Raw genomic sequence first — 586 nt, 5'->3', positions numbered from 1 at the left:
GCTGCTGCTGCTGCTGCTGCTGCTTCTGCTGCTGCTGCTGCTGCTGCTGCTGCTGCTTCTGCTGCTGCTGTTGCTGCTGCTTCTGCTGCTGCTGCTTCTGCTGCTGCTGCTGTTGCTGCTGCTGCTGCTGTGCATATGCATGCTGCAGCTCATAATGCTGCTGCTGCTGCTAATATTGCTGCTGCTGTTGCCGTTGAGGACGGCGAGTGCGGTAGCTGCTGGGGTCTCAGATTGTCTGTCAGCTGCTGCTGCTGCTGCTGCTGCTGCGGTTTGATGTTACTGTGTATTTTTGTTTGCTGCTGCTGCTGCTGCTGCTGCTGCTGCTGCTGCTGCTGCTGTTGCTGCTGCAGGCTGGCGTACGGCTCTGGTCTGCGCTGACACCTTCAGAGCTGGCGCCTTCGACCAGCTTAAGCAAAACGCAACCAAGGCGAGAATCCCCTTCTTTGGGAGGTGACCCTAAACCCTAAACCCTAAACCCTAATAAACCCTAATAAACCCTAAGCGCTTATAAGCCTAAACCCTCGACCTGCATGTATGCAGCTTGAGGGTTTAGGGTTTATTATTTGCAGGAGTGAAGTTCGCATGT

The 586-nt window shown here is 54.8% G+C and overlaps 1 protein-coding gene across 1 annotated transcript in view; it reads left to right on the top strand.

Annotated features, from left to right (window-relative positions):
- The window catches only part of EMH_0056510 (signal recognition particle 54 kDa protein, putative), a gene marked incomplete at both ends in the record, with an annotated part of 5,094 nt that overhangs the window by 1,898 nt on the left and 2,610 nt on the right, over positions 1-586 (top strand). Inside the window, one exon of the mRNA XM_013497362.1 lies at positions 351-450. Coding sequence (XP_013352816.1) covers positions 351-450 — 100 coding nt within the window. The remainder of the gene's footprint in view (positions 1-350; positions 451-586) is intronic.

The sequence above is a fragment of the Eimeria mitis genome, genomic scaffold (genome assembly GCF_000499745.2).
Source record: "Eimeria mitis Houghton genomic scaffold, Emh_scaff2627, whole genome shotgun sequence".
NCBI lineage: Eukaryota > Apicomplexa > Conoidasida > Eucoccidiorida > Eimeriidae > Eimeria > Eimeria mitis.
The sequence above is the reverse complement of the archived record's forward strand: the minus strand, read 5'-3'. Positions and strand labels throughout refer to the sequence as shown.